We start from the raw sequence: 20427 nt of genomic DNA, 5'->3' as shown, positions 1-20427 counted from the left end.
ATCGACTTTGAAAAACTCCATCCAGATGTTGTCCTTGTTCAGATTTGAACCTACACCACCAGCACTGCAAAGCAGCAGTGCTAACAACTGAGCCACCACACTTGTCTGTTCTGATTCTGAAAAGGAGAAGAACAAGTATAAACAGAGCATAAAACCCCCATCCAGATGACCCCCAGAACGTGACAGACAATCGAGGTGGAGGTGGAGGGGGAGATGTATTTTCACATTAGTGGCCCTTTTGATGTTTACAAGATCTGTACAAGGTGCATTTTATTTATTATCAGTAGCATTAGTAGCTGCTATTAGTTAAAGTATTATTCTTCATTTGCATATTAGTTAATTGCAAAATACCCACCTCCACAGCATGTAAGTGAAGCTTACTTTTTACACAGCCCGATGATCAGGCTAGAACATTTGCCTGCTCTTCAGGCCATGTGAAGCCGCACCAAATCAGTTCACAAAACTTGTTTATTGGCTGATTGCACATTTTGTGCAGCTGAAAAAAGTAATCATTGCCCGCTCAGCTTCCAGTTTGGCTGGATAGTATGCTGACAACAATGCTGAAACTGTATGGGGATGAACAATCCTATGCATGATCATTCTTCTGCCATATTTTCTAAATTGGCCAATGTGAAGGCGAATAAAATGATTGCCAATCTCTGTATTCCAATAACATTGAGCCTTTTAATAAGACCTTTACTTCAAAATGTTTTAATTAACTTTTTCATAGATGGGCTAGGGTAAAAATGCATGTTATATAGTGAAATAAGTACAGTAGAGTACTAGACTATGAGAGGCAGGGAAAGAGAAAAAAAAGGAAAGGGGGGAGAAGAGCGGGATCTGGGATGGAAAGGTGGAGAAGGAAGGTTTGAGGTCTTGTAGCTATAACAAAAACAAACTAAACTGCAAACTTTGTTGGCTTCATAAGTGATTTAAAGTTAGTTTTCCAGAATCTCTCTTCTGTACAGCCCCATCAGGGTCCACTTAGCGTCCAGACATTTTGTGCAGTGGTAATGCACGCAGGGTCCCCACATGCCCCTAGAATCACCCCAAGTGCTTAATAAGACCTTTAATTATTACATTAGAGAATTATATGACGAACCGCTTCCCAACATAAAGTTAAAATGAAAAAAAATTAATCAACCCTCTAATTATCCTGAATTCTGCTCGGGCAGGAGGCAAAGTGTAATACTTTTTTGTACTTTCTTTCTTGGCTCGAGCATAGCTTGGGCAGCACCAGCAGCACTAGCACTAGCAGTACTTCCCTGCACAGTAAGATCAGACTTACTTTTTGATGACGTTTTGTAAAATTACTGGATTTTCCTGTATATATTGCTAAAAAACATTACTGCATGGTAAAAACTGTATTTTAAGACATCCCCTCTTCCTTCTCCCTGTATGTGCTGTACACATTTCCCTCTTTATTCCTTTTTTCCTGCTTGAGGCTGATCTCACACGGGCGGATTTGAATTGCGAAATCCGCTGTCTGCCTCCGCATGGAGGATCCATAGCAAATTGCATGCATTGAAGATATGTAAAAATCACTCTTTCCTTCACACTCATGAAAATGAATTGAGCGGAGGAAAAATGCAAGCATGCTCTATTTTGCTGCGGACTCTGCATGGCCGGTCTCCATTGAAGTCAGTGGAGGTTATCTGAGCCGCAGCGCATCCGCAATTGACATTGTGGATGGGCTGCACATAACTGACGGCGAGCAGTCATGATCATCTGCAGTACAGAAAGAGAAGATACGCTGGGTGGCCGGCCGGAGTCACAGACTGATTCTGTTACAGGAACCCGCATGCGGAATCTGGATCGCTCGTGTGAGCCCGATCTAACTCTCCTTGTTTCTGAGCTCAAACCCCATGCTATTCCATTGTAATAACATGTATAATATAAAATGTAACAAGGTGTAAAAATAAATTAATTTTCTTTACAAAGTGAATAAATAGTTCTAGAAAAAAATGCTTCAAAGTGATTTCATGGTGCATATAGTAAGAAAGTGTTCAGTAAAGCGGCGTGAGAGCTGAGTGGTCCTTCCTAATAATAATATCTATATGGGTACAGCGCCAATATATTTCGCAATCTTGTAAAACTGCTAATTTATTACACGTGCTGATGATTACACAAGGCTGTATCTTTGGAATTTACGGATTTAATGTAAATTATGTTTATAGCTGTGATAAAATACTTGTAAATCATGCTCAACCTATTAATTTCAATATTTGTATCACAGCGAAACTATAAATTTCAGTGATGATGCTTAAAATTGCGTAACGTCTTTCTGTATGACACAGACAGACACAAAACAGGTTCAGAGATAATAATCTGGATATTACCTTGGAAGTAATAATTTAATTAAAGCTCCACCTTTTTATTCATGTCATCTCTGTAGCCAGCACATTTAAAGTCTACAATTGCTATAATCCTGTGTCATGGAGTTTTATCTTTATTGCCTACTGCTTCTATAGTACAGAAAAAGGTTTCCTGCTATCTCCAGGAAACAATCAGCAAGTCAAGTTGCTGGGTCTATTATTCTTATTAAGTAAATGATTGATTTAAGCATTAAAATATAATTTCTTGGCCAGCAATGTATGCATAATGCATTCATTCATTTATCATGGTAATCAAACTGTAGATGTTTATGTTTTAATTAGGTGTGACATGTTAATGTTAATGAGCCAGGTATTCATGATTAGGACTCATATGGGTGTATTTTCAATCTGTAGTACTTGCATATTTCTTATGGATGTAATACAGACAGCCTAAAACACCACTGGTTTCCATTGGTGTATTCTGACATGCACTTTTCACGCATGTGAAAAAAATTGCAGCATGTCCTATTTTAGTCCGTATCACCAATTCAAGTCTATGGGAGCGTTTAGAAAAAAAAAACGCAGTGAGTATGCATGTTACATATGTATTCACTGCATTTTTATGCATGCAGCAGCCTAAAAAAAAAATTGTGACACAAGTTGGTCCTTCTTGCGTTTTTTTGTGAAAACACAGTGAATTCTATATCATAAGCTTGATGGTTCCAGTCCTCACTATTTTTCATTGATTGCTTGCCATCATGCCATCAATGAATAGAACATTTTTGTTTAAAGGGAATGTCCAAGAGTTAAAAGGAAAAAGCTGTGATGTTTGTGCAGCATACAAGCAATAAGCTCAGCATGGACACAGGGTTAGGATAACCACAACAGTAGTTGATTGCTTATTGCACTGACGAACAGTGCGCACCACAACCAAAGTACGTAACCCAGATGTAAGGCCCATGCGACACCAGAGTACAACACTCCGCGCGGTGACAGGGAACGCACATACGGTAGAAATTATCCACGCACCACGCGGGACGGTAGCACCACTTCAGGGAGAGAGAAGGAAGCCTGGCCCTAACCTAGCAGGGAGGGTGATGGGTTCCTGCCTGAAGCAGGGACATCGCCTTGATAAAAGGCGGCCCAGCCATTTTCTTTCTGGGCCCTAATTGTTCCTATAGGAACCCCTGGAGAGATGTACTGATACGCAAAACAAACTGGAAAGGAACCAGCAGCTACTTATCTGCAAGTTGTGAAACACCCAGCACAGCAGAGCTCCAAACACCAAGTTCTCCACTGTGGAATGAAATAAGCAGCACCTCTCACCAGGAGGGGTAAGAATAAATAGCCACTCTGCACCTGAAACAATGGCAGAGTGAATGGAAAACACCACCTCCAGCTTACTCTCAGGCATGCATAATCCGGCATGCATCCATGCAGCAAGGCAGACAGCACCAGCAGACCCTGCACAAGATGCATTAACCCTTAAAACAGAGTGTGACCTACAGAGACAAAGTATAATGGAAAGATTTACGCTTCTTTTTTGGTTCACTTCAGGATTTTGGCTTACAAATATCTACCAGATTACTACAGTTTGAGGGCCTATTCAGACAGGTGTATATCGGCTGGGTTTTCACGCCCAGCCGATATAAGCTATCCCTCTCTGCAAGGGGAGGAGGCTGGCCTAGCCGGGAGCTAGTGCACTGAGCTCCCTGCCCTCTCTATGCCCTCTCCCCGCCCCTCACCACTGTTTGCAATGGGAGGGGGCGGGACGGGCAGAACTTAGCTCCGTCTCTGGTGAAAACCTGACCAATATACGTCTGTCTGAATAAGCCCTGAAAGTTGCCTAAATTGTGTAATTCTAATTAAAATTCAGATGCATCACTGGGGTTTTCCAGTGTTATGTAATCCAAATCTATTCATTGCATACTGAAAGTTAATGCAACTTTCTTAGTTTGTCATTAATTTCCTTATCCATTTTAAGACTCCTGCTTGAAAAGATTCTTGTTTTTATACTGAGGTAAAAACCCTATCTTATGCCAGGCTCACATGAGTGGATTAAAATTGCGAATTCTGCGATCGGCGTACACGCGCATGATACACGGCATTGAAAGGCATGAACCTTCGCCAGTTCTCTCAGACATGTGGCTAAGAATTGCGGATTCCACGAGTGTAAGAAAAATCATAGCATACTCTATTTTAGCGTGGATGGCCTTCATTGAAGTCGATGCGAGTGTTTCGTCGTCCATGTGCAATTAACATTGTGTATGAGTGGCAGGAAAAAAAGCCGGAATGCTCACTGGAGAGGGGCGAGAGAGCTTTCTTCCTTGCAGATGATAGATTGCGCATTGTGTACATTCTCACAGAAAAATAATTGTATCTATGATCTTCCGCAACCATTCGCAATTACTTTCTGTGATGTATTGTTGGTCTTCCTTTGCGGAAATTTGTATGCAGAATCCGACCCGTTCATGTAAGCTCGGCCTTTATGAAGTCCTAGAGCACTATCACAAGACTGTATTTTTGGTCAGTATGTGCAAGCCAAAACGACACCTCGAACATACTAGGAAAAAGTAAGGAAAAGGTAATGGCAAGACCAGCATCTCCTCTGTATTTTGGAGCCACTTCCAGTTTTGGCTTATAAATAGAAATGAGCGAGCACGCTCGGTTAAGGCAGTTACTCGAGCGAGCATCACTCTTCTCGAGTAACTGCATACTAGTCCGAGCAGATTCGGGGGGGCGTGAGAGATCTCCCCCCCCGCTACCCTCTGCTGCCCCCCCAAATCTTGGACCAGTATGCAGTTACTCAAGAAAAGCAATGCTCACTTGATTAACTGCTTTAAGCGAGCGTGCTCGCTCATCTCTACTTAGAAATACTGATGCAAAATGTTGACCAAAATACTGTTGTATGAAAGCGGTTTAACATTGTTGACACATGTTAAAGAAAGTTAAAGGGCTATCTGAGTGAGAGAGGGGCTGAGGACACTTGTTGGCTCAATTCTCAAGTTGTGGTTGAAACATGGTGACACCGTTCACTAGAGACTTGTTGGCAGTTTCACTCAACATTAATATTATCAGCATTTGGCAGCAGCATGGCAGAGATGGGTGTACAGTTGATGTTGCTTAATCTTCATATAAAATTTCACACACATAATGAGCTTGCAGTTTTGGAAACCTCCCTTAACCTATCCCAGAGTGCATTTTGCAATAAGCTGTAATACAAAGTGAGATTTGTATATAACTGGATTCTCTTTATGAGCAAAATCATTAAAAAATAAGGTTTCCGTTTCTCTAGTGTTGTGGAACGTGTTGCATTACTAATGGTAAAACAATGTAACAGAAAAGATCAGAACTGCAGATTATTTCCTTCTCCGTCTTGGGCACTCCCTATTTATTAATAAGACTGTCAAACTGGTTTGCTCACCACACTTAGAAGCCAATTGTAAAGCCTTGTCCTTTGTTTATATTCACTGTATTAAAGGGCTACTGAACCCAACCTAAAGTCTGCAGCTTATAAAAGTGACACAATCCAATAGCTGCTAATGCCATCCATACATTTAAATATATGTTTCTGGAGCTAGGATTAAATTATAGGGAAGGTACATAACCTTGGGCCTCTACTCAGCCCTCCTTGTTGGCCGTTTGGTGATTTTGTTAAGCCAAGAAGTAGAGAGTTGGCCATGTTTGCGTGTTTGCTTTACATTTCTTTCATATGATTCAGTAGAGATGGCCACATTCATACTCAATCACTACTAGTCTATATGGCCGCGATAGGAGATCATATGGGATCCACGTCCTGGAGCGGTGAAAGAGTAAAATACAAATATGGATTTTTATATCTGTTAGAGACTCTGTTAAAGGGTTTAAAAAAATAGGTAAAACTTTAGACAATCCCTTTAAGTATGTAGACGTTGGGAACGCCCACAGCACAGTGCCCCAAACATAAATTCTGAACGCGGTGCACTGCTTTAGTGTGCCAGCTAAATTTTACAGCTGAAAATAGGAAAGTGGGAAGCGCAAAGATAAAAAAAATACGTTATATTGCTTGAATGGTACAGGTTGAGGTCACTCCCAGTGGAAAAATGTTATCTCTACTTAAAATAACACTGCCGGGTGTGGAGACTGAAGCACAATACAAAAGACTAATGTTTTAGGTTATTTATTTTTCAGCAGGCATGACTGCTTAATACATTTCATCATTCTCCACCAGAAAGCTAAAACTGACGAGACATTTTTGATGCTAGTTAAGTCTTCTGCTACGTTAGACGGTAACAAAAATAATAATCACCCTACTAAATTTAAAGGACTGCTCCAGCAAAAACACATTTCCATACCTATCTCTTCTCATGTGATTGCAGCCACTTCCATGCAGTGCAGCCACTTGTCTGATAGTTATCAGGCACCATCTTGATAGTGAGATTTTTTTGGCTTCATCCTCACATCAACCACATGATGCATCAGCACAATACTAGTTAGAGGCTGTATCATTTCTGCCTGCTGGAGGGACAGTTTACCTATCATTACTTTCTATAGTTACCTAAATAAGTACAGACCATGGGTATATAGTCAGGAGGATAAGCTGTGATCTCCTCTATTATAACTGTGTGGCCGGAGCTGTGTGATTATTATTAGTAACTGACAGGAATGTATGTGGTAGGGTCCATTTAATAGCACCATATAGACTGAGAAATTGAGTAGAAACTGAACACGACTCCCATGTAAATCTGAGCTGGTCATAATTGAGATGGCATAACCATCTGCAGAGAAGGAGGCGAAAAGTTTCAGATAGAAAGGAATAACTAACGAAGGTAACAGTAGCTCACTTATATGTACTGGGGGGATAGCTACGTAATGAATGGGAAAAAAAATCACAGACGTGCCCTTTAAGTGCACCTGAGCTTCGTCCTGTAACACCCCTGCACATGTAACAGCTGGATGTGGTCAGTATGTGTTTTTGAGCCTCTAGATCTAAATAATTATAATATTTGTACTAACTGACAGCAGTGTAACTTTTTATAATTCAATAATTATGTTTGCTTTGTTAAAAACATTTGATGCCAATTTACCTCATAATCCATGGCAGAATTACAATATATATTATATTTATCTTGCTCTGTAGGCACTCTTTGTCCTACTGGTATCAAAACTTTTTCTTATATTGACAGTAAAGCACTACTGTTGATGAGTTATTGTATAGGACACTATTCAAACTTCACTACCGCAAATGATGGTGATATTTGGTCCTCCAGGCTATTATATTATAGACCATTTTCAGTATATTAAATATAAATGCGTACATCATAACTGGAGCTACTCAAACACTTACTATGTTAGGAAATTATATATCACCTTAATTGTGTACAAGGTGTGGTCAAAAAGTCTGTTCCAGCACTATGTCTTAGTACTGTTGTCCTATATTAAAAAGAAAGAATAGCGTGCTTGAATAGGGAGGCCTGGATGCGCTATATGATGGTATGTCAGATGGGCTCCTGGGGGCCACGGAACATAGATTTTTAATTTTGTGTTGTGGCTACTGTAAGAGAGAAAGAATAAAACCCAATTGCTAAGTTGAAGAGTAGCATGTGAGTAGTAGAAATCCGCTTTTCATGTCACGTTAAACCTCATTTGCCATTTTTCTGACCAAACATCCAACTTATCCAGATCAATTTGCAACCGCATTTTGTCCTCTCATGTGTTAATTACTTTGAATAATTGTGTATCATCTGCAAATATTGATATTTTACAGTGCAATCCTTCTACCAGGTCTTTAATATATTAAAAAGAATAGAAACCAGTACTGACCCCTGTGGTACCCCACTAGTAATGGTGACCCAATCAGAGTATGTACCATTAATAACCACCCTCTACTTTCTATCACTGAGCCAGTTACTTGCCCACTTAGATACATTCTTGCCCAGACCAACATTTTCATGTAATATACTAACCTTTTATGCAGCACAGTGTCAATCGCTTTGGAAAAGTCCAGATACATAAGATCTCCCCTGTCCAGTCTAGAACTTGCCTCCTCGTAGAAGCTGATCAGATTGGTTTGACAGAAGCGACCCCTCATAAACCCGTGCTGATATGAAGTTATACAGCCATTTTCTTTCAGGTACTCCAGGATAGCATCTTTTAGAAACCCTTCAAACATTTTCCCACAATAGAAGACTTACCGGCCTGTAGTTTCCATGTTCTCTTTTCGACCCCTTTTGGAATTTTGACACCACACTGCCGATGCGCCAATTCAGTGAAACAGACTCTGTTACTATAGAGTCTATGGTCTGTCTCTTATATCACTTAATTCCCTTAAGGCCCTTTTACATGGGATGATTATCGTTCTGGTTGTTCACGCTCCCATGGGGTTTTGAACAATAATCATCCCGTGTAAACTATGCAGAAACTGAATGACTGGATGAGAATCTTCCAGTCATTCAGTTTTAAGCAGCTTAAAATCCTGAACGACAATCGTTCAGTGTAAACAGCAGCCATTCAGTACTGAACGGCCGCTGCTTACAGTGAATAGAGAGGGGCGGGGGGAGAGCTGGAAGAGAATTCTCCTCCAGCCGCCCGGCCTCCCTGTTGACTGTGATGGGAGTGATTCTGTGATACTCGCTTCTGTGTAACAACACGGGACGAGTGTCAGGCGTTATTTACCCAAAACTCGTCCTGTGTAAAAGGGCCTTTAAAATCCAGGAGTGTATGCCATCAGGACACAGTGATTTGTATATTTTAATCTTTTAAAGACGGCTTTGCACATCTTCCTGAGTCAAACTGGTGACATTCAGTGGAGAGTTCACTTTATCACTCTGAATTCCATCTGACATTTCATTTTTCTCTATGAATACGCTGGAGAAAAAACTATGCAATAGATTTGCTTTCTCCTCATCATCCTCTACAATTTTTCCTACATTATTTAATAAAGGGCCAACACTTTCAGTATTAATCTTCTTACCATTTATATAATTGAAGAACAGTTTAGGGATAGTTTTACTCTGTTTGACAATAAGTCTCTCTGCTTTTTAGGGCTCATGTCCACGTCCATTTTTTCCTAGCGTATTACGCACGCGTTGCACGGCCATGTGGTACGCGGTGAATGGAGTCAATGAAAGTAGATGGACTTTCATTGATCCATGCACATGTGCGTGTAGACACTCAGTGTAGATATGCAGGAGAAATAAATGACAGCATGCTCTATTTCAACGCGTACCACGCATCATGAGCCCTAACACATTTGTATAGGCAGCTTAAGCAATGCTGTCCAAACACAATACATTGCGAATGGGCGGCGGTTTTATATGCAACCCTATTATGAAACAGAGCAGGGGATTTAAAAAAAAAGAGTCACACTGCGCATTTCCGTGTACGCGTGATACACGGGCATGCACAGTACACTCACAGCCATACGTAGTCTCTGCCAGCTCTCTGCCGGCAGACCCAGTATTTACAAACAACGATAAAACACTACGGATCTTCTATATGGCTGTGAACATGAAGCCTCATACAATTTATTTTTTATGGAACTATTTAGTATATTTTTCCACCTCACTCTAACCACCCATTCACTGATTGTACCACTAACTAATATATAAAATATAACTTTTATTGATTAGATTAAAATATTAGTATTGAACGAACATACAGTTGCGCAATAATCCTCTGAGAAATAAAGGATTCAGAAATGGAGTAGGTATGAATAACCTGAGAGGTAAAAATAGTTACTAGTGCCTCAAGGTTATTCAGTATGTGTCACAAATTGTGTCGCATCAATCACTGGTCAAAAGAGTGATAGACCACTAATGAAAAGAGTAATAAGAGGAATAAAGTCATGCATCCTATCTGGATACTTATGATGGACGCAGACTTATAAAATTTTTGCTGCCACTGAGATTTTTAGAGTGGGTAATAAATAACACTCGTCTTAACTATGATGGTCCTTATTTTAAATCCCAACACGTTTCGCTCAAAGTGAGCTCCTCGGGGGCCAAGATAGCCTCCAGTACTTTTATGCACAGAAGTATATATTTATGCACTGGCTATAATGTTGGACACATTTATTCATAATCCCTTAAGGGGGGTATTGGAAGGGCCTCAGTGTGGTGGAAATAGGGTTAACTATGACATCACAATTGAGCCTATATATGATGCCACACCACCAGAATTATAAACCTCCGAATATTTTGGAGGCTACTATCTTGTGGATTGCATCGAGGATCTCTTAAAAAAAGGGGGATAGTTAAATCTGACTTATTCCTATATTCTAGTTTATATTAGAATTGGATTCTATGGTGAAGGTACACCTATCTCTTTCCATCTAGTCTTGTTGTCTAGGACTGTTCCCAACCTCGTTCTGATGCAACACTTGCTATGATAGAAAGCTAGCTTTAGCACAAAATTGGCTAACTAGCCCTATAAAAAGAGAGAATAGATAGAACAAAATAACAAACAGATCTACTGACAGTTCAGATGGTAGACTGTCAGTGCAACTGAGCTAGTTCCCTTACAGCTGATTTATAGCGGTCAGTCAGGTCAGGCCATTAGGGGTGGTGGTACTGTGGGCCAATTGAAAATCAAATTAAGTCAACATCTACAATTTTACATAGTAAGATCCGATCAGTCAGAAAAATGTTCTATTCAAAATAAACCTAAAAGCTTGTTGTAAAGTAACAATGAGTAAACCCTTTGATAATTAACTTGTTTAGAATGTGATGGTTATGGTTTTATTAAAAGTTATAATGACAATGATCTGAAGATGAGGAAAACAAGTCAGGGATAAGAAAGAGAACAGTATATTATAATGATCATGACAAAACCAATTACATTTACAAGTTTACATCAGCGTTTTGTCTTCCATTTTTCTGTTCTGTCCTAAGAGCAGAAAAATGGAAAATAAAACTAATCCAGTAAAATCCCCATTGATTCTAATGGGACATTTTTGTTTCAGTTTGCTTCAGTTCCATCCGGTTTTAATAAGTGCGATATCGGGCTGAGTTTTACTGCCTGATATCGTACTCGCCTGTGTGAAATTAACCTAAGTGTGCATTCACACGGATGACAGCTAGTTGCACCTCACATTCTCAGGCACAACTCGCATCGTACAAGACATGGAGACTTCATCAATAGGTCATCAATAGTTGATCGTCTGGGTTCCGTCGCTCGGGACCCCAACAGATCAGCTGAGCGGGCGCATGCTATCAGCGCCGCAATAACACAGAGGTCAGAGTGGAAGCCTCCGTGCCGACCTCTGTGTAGTGGCCAGCGCTTGTAACTGCAGGAACGGCTCTCATTGAAATCAATGGGAGCCGTGCCTGCAGTTACAAGCGTGAGCCACTATAAGGAGGTCGCCATGGAGGCTTCCGTTAGGACCTCTGTGTATTTGGAGCGAACATCTCCGCGACGATCTCCGATGTAGTGGCCGCCGCTTGTAACTACAGGCACGGCTCCCATTACCTGCAGTTACAAGCTCCAGCCACTAAACGGAGGACAGCACAGGGGCTTCCATTCCTACCTGTGTGTATTTGCGGCGCTGACAGCATGCGCCCGCTCAGCTGATCGGTCAGGGGTTCCGAGCGTCGGCCCGGGCCAATCAACTATTGATGACCTATCCTGATAAAAGGCCATCAATAGTATTTCCCTGGAAAACCCCTTTAAATCACCACTTATTAATCTTAACACTTAAGATTTTCAAATTGCTTTAAAGGAGTTTTCAGAAATTTTTGAAAGTTGCCCAGACAGCAGATAAGTGTATAAAAGTGATTAAAAAAAGATAGCTCATCTTTTAAATGTCCCATGCAGGTTATCATTCACATAACCACTGCAGCCAGCCGCTAGCCTCAATAGTCACATGCTGTTCATGCACACAACTTCTGAAGCCAGTGATTGATTCTATTCAAAAAACGTTGCTGATTTATGACAAAAACAAAGAATATTTTTGTTTTGGTCATAAATCTGCTAATAGGAAGGTTCAGGAGAGGAGAGAGAGAGAGAGCGGCTGGAGACTTAACCATCGGATGAGATGATTAACAGATGTACTAGTGAATGGCATTCTGCAGCTTGCTATATACAGAAGCTGCAGAATCTGTGCAAAATCTTGATTGAAATCCTATTGCAAAAATAATTTTCAGTCCAAATACTTTCATATAAGTAAAAAATGCTCACAAAGATACCAGTAGCTTTTAAATATTCTAAAGAATTAATATCATAGAATGGTAGAGTTGGAAGGGACCTCCGGGGTCATCTGGTCCAACCCTCTGCTCAGTGCAATAATAAAAAATAATAATTAAAAAATACTTTAAATTACATTTTAGAAGTTTCAAATTATCTTGTTGAGAGTGAATTCAATGGGCTTTTCTATTTCCCTGTCAATCTGATGTGCCATAAATGTCTAGTTAGAAGTTGTCTGATCCCTCAGTTGCATGTGCCATAGGCATTTTTTTCTGAGAAACTCCCTTTAAATGGGTTGTACCAGAATTAACTTTTATCATCTATCCATAGGATAGGTGATCGAAGTCTGATTGGTGGAGTCTCACTGTTGAGACTCCCGTTGATCCTGAGAATGGAGGATCATTACTGTTGAGTAGATTCCTCAATAGCGCGGTCTCCGCGACAAACATTTCAATGGGGCTGATAGAAATAGTAGAGCGCTTGTAGTCCGCTATCTCCAGCAGTTCTGTTGAAAATTAAAGGGGTGGTCTCGCGAAACCAAGTGGGGTTATACACTTCCGTATGGCCATATTTATGCACTTTGTAATGTACATTGTGCATTAAATATGAGCCATACAGAAGTTATTCCACTTACCTGCTCCGTTGCTAGCGTCCTCGTCTCCATGGTTCCGTCTAAATTCGCTGGCAGCTTGCTTTTTTAGACGCGCTTGCGCAGTCCGGTCTTCTCTATTCAGCACGAGCCGCTTCAGTGTGCTCCCCGCTACAGCTCTTCTGCGCATGCGCAGACGAGCTGTCACTGCTCGGGAGCGCGCTGCAGCGGCCATTCTGCACCTTCCTCTGTTAGAGGAAGGTGCAGAAACTGGAGCTGCCCAGCGGAGAAGCCCAGCCCAGCCCAGCAGCCCCAAGAAGCGTCCCAGGTAAGTGATGGGTCGGGGGGGAACTAGCGCTGCGCCGGGGGAACTAGCGCTGCGCCGGGGGGGGCTGTCGCTGCGCCGGGGGGGCTGCCGCTGTGATGGGGGAACTAGCGCTAGGCCGGGGGGGCTGTCGCTAGGCCGGGGGGCTGCCGCTGCGATGGGGGGGCTGTCGCTAGGCCGGGGGGGGGGGCTGCCGCTAGGCCGGGGGAACTAGCGCTGGGCTCCGGAACCTAGCGCTGGGCTCCGGGGCCTTCACCTGGGCTGAGGGTCTAGCGCTGGGGAGCCGGGGGCTAGCGCCGGTTACCTGCTGCCTGGCGGTGGGCGTCTGGTCGGCGGCTGCGGGGCGTCTGGTCGGCGGCTGCGATGCGTCCGGTTGCCATGGAGACACAGCTGGCGGCGTCTCGGGAGCGCGCACGTCGGGCTGCAGCGAGCGACGGGGAAAGAGCCGGCGGCCATCTTGAGAAAACTTTTATAAGTTGCTGAAACGCTGGAACGGTAAGTAGAAACCAGCTAGAAATGTCATTTACAGGGGGGCTTAGTAATGTATGTTTAATGGGGGGGACTGGGCAAAAAAAAAATTTAACTGCTTCCTCGAGACATCTCCTTTAATGGTGTGGCACCGAGCATGCATGGCCATCGCTGCATTCAATCTCCTCCTCAGGAGGAGCATTCACATGGACAAGAAAGTTGTGCGGGTTTTGTGCGTTGGGAGATGCATTAAAATACAACTCATTCCCAAAAATTGTGGCATGTCCTATCTTTGGGCATGCCATCTTATTGCTTCACCTATTATTTTCAATGGGGCCGGCAAAGTATCGCACCATGTGCACGCGCCTGCTATGCATAGTCTCCCATTGAAAACAGAGAGACACTCTACGATCTTCCGCCACAGCTGTCAGCCACTCAGGAGGATCATTACTTCCCCGATTTTTAATTTAAAAAATGCCTTGCATCTGTGGGGAAATCACACGTTGGCGAACACAATATTGGCCTGAGTTTCACGGCCCAATATCACACTTGCCCATGTGAAATTAGGTTAATACAGCCCACTCAAAGGATAAAGTAACTTATTTCTTTTAGAAATTTGCCAATTTTATTAAAATGTATATCTACCGTAAATAGGTCTAACATACTATGCAAATTATTTTCCTAATATATCTGTCTAGTAACAGAAGATCCTGTTTTTTTATATTGAGCTCGAAATCACCTGCTTAGACAAAGCTACATGATAACATTGTGCCTGCACCCACCACTTCACACTCTTCACACTGACCTCAATAATAAAACAATATGCTGTAATTACCTAATTTTTACAGAATGTTATCATTTATCTCTGTGTCTAGGCTGAGGATTTGAAAATCTAATCAAAAGAAAATCTTTGTATGGAATTTTATAAGCTTTATATAAACCTAATCAATATAAAATAATAAGTCACAGAAACCTCCCAAAAAACAAAATTGGGAATCACAGAAGGTCCCTGTTAAAATATAATTTTGAATAGAAACACATTAAAATGGTACTGTTGTATTATGTCTACACCGGAAGCTAGGGGCTGAAGGCCTTTAGTGGAGTGAATGCCCGTCAGGCCCCTAGCTTCCGATTAGCTAGCACTGCGGCAGGGAGGAGACACAGAGCCGAGGTGTTGTTGCGACAGCAGGGAACACTGACAGCGGGACCAACTTGTTTCCCCCTGATGCCGAACTCATACCTCTGGCCGGCTGCACTAGCCGAGATCGCTGCCACTCAGCTCCCTGCTGTTCTCTCTGGTGGACTGGCACCTCCACTCCTGTCCCCTGCTGCCGGTCGGGACCACTGTAAATGTGCTCCATGCTCCTCTCCTCGCCGCACTGCCATCTGGCCTCCAATTCCCCCTGTGGCCGTTGCAGCTGGGAGTGCTGTCACTGAGGTACCCGCTCTTCGCTCCGCCAGACTGTCATCTCTGCTACTGGCCCCCCAATACATGGGTAAATCCCTAAAAAAGTGTCTGGTCTTTTTGGACCAAAATACCCTGGTCCTTCTGGGTGCTAATAAATTCCCCTCTTCATGTTTTCTTTTTCAAGACTAAATTGCTAAATAACCTTTTTTCATTTTACTTTTCCAAATTATCCTGATATTGATCCTAAATCTTGATGATTATATCTCTGTGTTGGCTCAGTGCCATTTCTACACCCACATAATGCCTCCACCCTTACACAGGTTACTTATGCATAATATAGTCTGCAGTCTGCTTCCGTGTGCAGTGTCACAACTTTGGAATGACTTGGGTGTCATCACTGAGACACAAGGATGATGGCACAAAGTAAAATAATTACAATGGGAGGTATCACTGTATTTGGGTGAAAATGACATTTAGTTAAGAGACCTAGACGCAGTGAGAAGCACTTTCCGAAATTCTTGCCTTGTGTGGGACGTCAACTACTTGAGGATGAATACAATATCTTCTTCAACATTTTATAAGGTAAGCAAGATTTATACTTCCTCTTATCTGTGAAATAATGAAACATATTGGATAAATTCCATATAATAACTTAAAGGGGAAATTTAGCTTGCCATATCTTCTAATATTTCACAGGAACATGCTGGGAGATGCCATCAGTGAGAGGTCCATGTACTCTGATTCCCAAACAAAAAAGCCAGGCGCACTTTAATGAGCTCGTATATCTATTTGGAGTAAGAGATTTCATTCCCTTTAAATTGGTATTCCCTCTAGGTTGATATTCCCTTTTTTAAAAAAAAAAAGTTTCTGTGTGATTGATGTTTTTTTCAGACATTCAGCTCTTAGTTTAATATTTAAAGGAGATGCAAAATGTCACTATTGATCTGTACAAATCTAGTATTTTGTGGAGTAATTCCTTAATGAATCATACAGTAGTATCAAGTACATTTTTGTTAACTGAGTCATGTAGGATGGTCCAAGATGACTTGATGAAAAGACAATGTATATAGTCATTTTGAGTGCTGCTCTACTGTACCATGTGTCCTATAGACTAGCTCTATATAACTACTTTCACAGTCTTACGTGGTCATCCAATCTGGACAACCTGTTTTTACATGCCCTTTTTTTTTTGCACATGGACATCATACTAGGGAGTGTAGCTAGAAAGAGTGGCTCCCGTTCTGGTAAACTTTGTGCGACCATAACCTTCACCATTCAACAACCATTCATCAGCACAGATAGAATAGCTGAATGCATGGCAAACAGGTGATCAGCATGGAGCTTTCTTCTAAGAAGGGCTTCTAACATTTGGTTATGGGTTGTATCGTATCACTGTGTTTCTGTTGCTAAATGGTATTTATATCAAAGTGTGTTGTGGTACTATTACATAGTAGCTTTTCTCCACCACTAAATGCAGGCAGAGAAACGACGATTGCAGGTGGCACCTACTCTCATCATTGTGACTGAACTGCTATAGGTGCTGGCCACGATCAACGAAGCTCTGCCTGTATTTTGCAGGTGAGAGACGCCACATGTAATAGCATCCATACGATAAATATCAACATGGCTAAAAGTATTTGACACCCCTCTAATTAGTGGGTTTGCTCATTTTAGGGACTTTTCACACAGGAAGGAATATTCCGAAACAGTGTTGCAGAATGTACCATCCCTGAATTCCGCACTAAAGTCTGCACTGCTAATTGCAGATTTTGATGTGGAATTGCTGGCAGAATTCAGCTATTTTCAATTCCACACCAAAATCTACACATTGGAATTGGGATCCGGGGACTGTTGCAGAATATGCCCTAAAGGGTTAAAGTGTTGCTTTAGCAATGACTGAGAGATGCAACAAAATTTGTGCAAATGTTGGCGCTGTAGAACTGTGCATGCCTGAAAAATGACTATTGATTGGATAAGGTTGTCCCATAAAAAGGGAAATTTCATCTGCACAGCAGGTGTGTAGAAGGGACTCAGAGTGAAAGAGATGAGCTGAAGGAGGAGGTGTATTCTGCATCACAGTGAAGGTGAGCACAGGGTGTTGTGCAAAGTTGCTGAGGTGCTGCTGGAGGGATGCGTACTAGTCTGGAGACAGGAGAGAAGCAGCAGGAGCTGTCTGGGGGACACGAAGAAAGTAAGTCTGTGCTATGGCCCCAATCTGGTAGAAGCATCAGAGCTGCGACAAGGATCCAACCATGGATTAACCTAAACTGATAATCGTGATGATTCCCATGCTACAAACTGTAAGTGAGGTTGGCCTCAAATCTTATATTAGATTTGTACACCTTTGGAGACGCTATTAGGTAGCCAACAGGCCTGTTGAACAAACTACAATTTGCTTTACAGAGGTTCTACTGTTTAGTGAACGGTTGTTACGCATGCTGCTACCGTCAGACTGATATATCATACAGAGGGTAGCATGTGATCTGATCCCATTTTCAAGGGAGTTTGATTGCTATGGTTTCAGTAGAACATGAATATTAAAGATAGTAGAGAGTTAATCCCTTAAAATTGAAATGTGTGTTGCATTCCATGATTTGTCTTTCTGCTTTATAAGACTGATCTACTTACAGCATTATTGATAATGTTCTTTTGGCATTGGTATTATTTTGTGTCAAGTACAAAGCATTATTAATCCCAGGATTTAGTTACTGACAAGGTATTTGAAGGTGAAAGTTTAATTGCTTAACCATTATTGTCATGTTATTGTTCTATGCCCATGTTTCCAAATATTGTAAACTTTGGTGACTCCATCTGCTGCATTATAATCTGAATCCTTTGTTTATATACTACCATGCGGCACATCAACATCAACAAAAGAATTGTTTATAGGCAACTTTATGGATTGAGTCTTCATAGTCAAGCAGTCATATACCAGCCTAAGATGTCTATGGGCTGTGCACACTGATTTTGAAGTCTGCAATAGTGGAAATGTCTCCTCTAGAGTGATGAATGATGACGGACGAATCTGGGAATTCTGCTGGACATTTAGTGAGGTCCATTTGGCTTTAGAACCTGCACAGAGCTTTGACCTTAAAGGGATTTCCGAGGTTTTTTTCATATAGTTTTGGGCCCCCCGTGCACCAAACTATGGAAGATCAATATACTCAACGTGGTGATCTGACAGGTGATGTCACCAGGCGAGAAAAACCCATTGATGTCTTGTAAACCTGTCACATGGACTTCTAAGGCCCAATGCACACGGGTGAATTTTTGCTGCGGAATTTGGAGGGGGCGTCCGCCTCCAGGTTTTGCACCAATAACCCTGCATAAGCATGCAATGTAAAAGCGGGTTTTCATGCCCACAAGCGGAAATCAATTGCGATTTTCCGCTCACAGGGGGAAAATTGCAGCGTGCTCTATTTTAAGCTGGATTCCGTGCTGACAGCTTTCATTGAAGTCAATGGAAGCTGCCCGACCCACGGCCCTTCCGCAATCATCATCATCTTTACTGCACATGTGCCCCAGCCGGCACATTCGCAGTATATAGCGGAAGAATCTGGACAAGTACATAGCTGGTCACCAGGACTGAGTCCGCTGCGGGATCGGACCCGGCTGTGTGCCCTCGGCCTGAAGTAGAAGCCCCGAGACAAGTTTATAGGACATCGCTAATGACATCTCTGTCCATGCTCCTATTGGCTGCAGTGGTCACATGAGTAAACAACCCACGTCCCGGCTACTGTCGGGGGGGATGCTTGGTTGGCTGAGTATTCAGTGGCATGTGTGAGATGTTCTCCACACTCTGCAATGACCCTTCACATGACCATAGTGCATTTCTGATATTTTTGGTACATGTCATGACAACAGCAATCTAGTGACATCAAACTTCCACAAAACTGACAGTAGATTCATACTGATATATATTCCGTATGTGCTGATTAATTACATCTGCGTATTCAGTATTATCTGTAAGATAAACGTGACATAATGTGTTCCTCCCTTCTCGTATAAAAGAGACATGAGGAAATGCTATAATGCTACTATTTTCTACTTCTAATTATAGTATACATCCATCATCAATGTTATACAAGACCAGACCCACTCTTGAGTCACAGACCTGTATGTCGGGTCACTGTCACCCTGAGTGAGATAGATTAATGGAGACGGGTGTTGCAGGTAAATATGCCTGCGTGGTTATGTTTTGGATTCTCTCCCACTGAATGGAGGAAGGAGGCGCAGATAAAAATCGACATGAAGATGGTAGATTGCAGGCTAATGAAAATACAAAGTGGACTCAAAAACACGTAACATTTGGCTGGTGCCAAGGATTTTCCATGTAGAACACCAGACAAACTGCTCCCAAGAGCCAAGTCTGGAGGATGCTGTCAACAATCTCTGCAACCATTAGGCTGCCTCCACATGTGGCAGAAATTCTTCAGCATATATAAGCCAAGTCGAGGAGATTTCTAAAATCTCCTTCACATGCAGCGGGACTTTTCTGCAACGATCTGCAGCGCTTTTGAAAAATGCTGCTGATTCTAAGGGCGGACGCACATCTGCGTATTTACGGGCGGAATACTCAGTGAAAAGAACCCATTACTTTAAATGGGTTCCCATCACACAGTGTTTTTTTCCGCACGACATGCTCTATTTTGCTGTGAAATTCCACTTCAAAGGCGCCCGTCTGCATGATATCGCCTACACAAAAAGCACAATTTTGAGCGGAATATCAATATCAGGATAGGTCATCATTAGCTGATTAGCAGGGCGTCTGTCGTGGCTTCAATGTATGGAACAGCAAGCAAGTAGAACTGTAAATTGTGTAGTAGCCTGGCATGGTAATGAAGGCGAAGATCACACCCACTTCAATGAGAACAGTACCTGCAATACTTGAAGTACCTGCAATACTATGTAAGGCCACTGCACAATGTACGAAGCTCTCTTCTTCTTGATCCATACATCGTGACAGAGGCTTGGCAAACAACTTATTTTAAGTGCCAGACCCCCACCGATCTGCTATGGATGATCTATTCTGAGAAAAGGTCGGGTTTTCTTAAGACTGGATAACTCCTTTAAGGAGACTTGGTTGCACTCTGCATTAAGTTTGTTATTATAAAATGCAAATTTTGATTTGTGTGAAATGATTCATATAAATTTAACAACA

At 42.0% G+C, this 20427-nt stretch overlaps 1 protein-coding gene across 1 annotated transcript in view; it reads left to right on the top strand.

Moving 5' to 3' along the window:
* The first annotated feature begins 15639 nt into the window (after positions 1-15639).
* LOC136632981 (cytosolic phospholipase A2 epsilon-like) overlaps positions 15640-20427 on the top strand; it is a 47202-nt gene continuing 42414 nt past the window's right edge. Inside the window, exon 1 of the mRNA XM_066608325.1 lies at positions 15640-15848. Within this exon, the coding sequence (XP_066464422.1) occupies positions 15816-15848 (33 nt within the window). The 5' untranslated portion in view covers positions 15640-15815. The remainder of the gene's footprint in view (positions 15849-20427) is intronic.

This window comes from Eleutherodactylus coqui, chromosome 6, assembly GCF_035609145.1.
Source record: "Eleutherodactylus coqui strain aEleCoq1 chromosome 6, aEleCoq1.hap1, whole genome shotgun sequence".
Lineage (NCBI taxonomy): Eukaryota > Metazoa > Chordata > Amphibia > Anura > Eleutherodactylidae > Eleutherodactylus > Eleutherodactylus coqui.
Note: the sequence above shows the minus strand (reverse complement) of the source record. Positions and strands in the feature narration are given on the sequence as shown.